The sequence below is a fragment of the Peromyscus californicus genome, unplaced genomic scaffold (genome assembly GCF_007827085.1).
Source record: "Peromyscus californicus insignis strain IS unplaced genomic scaffold, ASM782708v3 Scaffold_4__1_contigs__length_199733344, whole genome shotgun sequence".
Lineage (NCBI taxonomy): Eukaryota > Metazoa > Chordata > Mammalia > Rodentia > Cricetidae > Peromyscus > Peromyscus californicus.
The window spans coordinates 163893159-163895115 of NW_026294562.1; the positions used below are offsets into that span (position 1 = coordinate 163893159).

At 38.9% G+C, this 1957-nt stretch overlaps 1 protein-coding gene across 1 annotated transcript; it reads right to left on the reverse strand.

The window, feature by feature from the left end:
- Positions 1–645: 645 nt before the first annotated feature.
- Positions 646–1593, reverse strand: LOC128093974 (vomeronasal type-1 receptor 4-like). Its single transcript, XM_052711945.1, has one exon. It carries the CDS (start codon positions 1591–1593, stop codon positions 646–648), a length of 948 nt encoding a protein of 315 aa, XP_052567905.1.
- Positions 1594–1957: the final 364 nt, after the last annotated feature.

A 1957-nucleotide genomic window follows, 5' to 3' on the forward strand; every position in this document is an offset into this window, starting at 1 on the left:
CCTCTGGAAGAACAACCAATGCTCTTAACCTCTGAGCTATTTGGCAGCCCACTTTATTAAATCTTATTATTTTTTTTTTTTTTGGTTTTTCGAGACAGGGTTTCTCTGTGTAGCTTTGCACCTTTCCTGGAACTCATTTGGTAGTCCAGGCTGGCCTCGAACTCACAGAGATCCGCCTGGCTCTGCCTCCCGAGTGCTGGGATTAAAGGTGTGCGCCACCATGGCCCGGCTTATTAAATCTTATTTTATTATTTTTCTTATTTAAAATGAAAGCAACTCTGAATAATTTTGAATTTTTCGAAAATTTGTCTTAGTTATACTTTATATATTTGTCTAATCTCCATCTACCAATAATAAGAGTTTAAAAGTTTTATAAATCCTTCTTGTTTAACTATGTACTATGGCTTAACAAAGTCTTTCTGAATTGCTATCTTAGAAAATTCTAGTATAAGACCAGCATTCCAAAGACAGAAAAGAAAGTCTTCCTTATTAATAGATTACTATGCCAAAAAATAAATCTCTTCACTGATTAAAAAAGTGCAGTATCTGTCAGTTCCTACTAGTTGAATATTAAGAACGCCATGGTTATTTTGCTCAGATGTAGTAAAAAATCCTCTAAGGCAGAGGGGAGTTTGAGGTATCAGATTAGCCATGACAGCCTCTTGTAGAAAAGGTACATTCAAAGTTTGAAAAGGAAAACATGAATTTGGAAATAATTTTCCTGTTGTTCATCAGAACATAAGGGCAGACGATTGGGTAGCCTGAAGATAAAGCTCCACTAACCAGATCCAATACTGGGCTGCTCTTAGGTCTGTGAAGTGAATAGAAGGTGACAAAGGTGTTTGAGAAATAGAAAAACACGAAGAAACCCACAAGCAGAAGGATGCTGAGTGTGGCTTTCTTTTCAGAAGAGGCCTGGGAAGAGACACTAGAACTGTGGACATGCCGTGTTCTCCTCTTGTGTCTGAACAGGAGGGTCACCATGTAGAGGCTGGCCCACATCATGAGAAACACAAACAGGATGTCTCTAATTATTAATGCAGTTACAAGTGGCATGGTGGTGTGATAGCGAACCTGGTTGCTTCGGCAGTATGTCTGGGAGTATCCAGAACCCACAACAGTGAAGTTGATTTGGCCTTTTACATTTTCAAACATGGGAATATAGAGAAATGTATTGATGATCCAGATGAAGAGGAGTGAGGGAAAAATACAGGACTCAAGCTTGGATTTAAGCCATGCCCACTTGGAGTGATTAGAACTGACAGTAATGGCTTGAAATGCACTCAGTAGCAAGATAGTACAGATGGAAAGGCCCCTGGTAACACTGTATGCATACAAAACAGTCTTACATCCAACATCATGGAAAAGGAGCTTGACCGCAAAGGATGCCATGACATCTGGTATCAGCCTGAACACAATGCTCAAAACATTGACAAGTGTCAGATGTGTGAAAATCATATCTATGGGCTTCTTCAGATGAGGCTGAATTAAGAAGGTGTACATATATAGGACAAAGAGCAGTGAGTTTCCTATGAATCCAATGAAAACTTCTGACAGGAGGAAGAATCCAGAAATTAGGTCTCTTGGGAACATTATCTTAAGGAAGTCTTCAGTGTTCTGACTGGACAAGGCAGACCAACCAAGTATAAATGCATGATGTTGGGAGGTTAAAATTAATGGACTAGGTGGATGAATATAGTGATTGATAGATAAGTACAAGAACACCAGATAAACTCAGAGGTGACCCTTCCAGGAACTGGATTCCATTATTTCTGAGAGCCTGAGAGTGGAAAAGTCAGGGTTAAGGAACTCATAAGGAACCACATGACACTTTAGTATATGAACCAAGATACATTTGAATCATATGAAAGACAGATGGACAGTGTAAAGAACTAAAAAGCTGACCATCAAGAAAACAAATAACCCAATTTTAAAAGAAGGTATAGGATAAATGTAG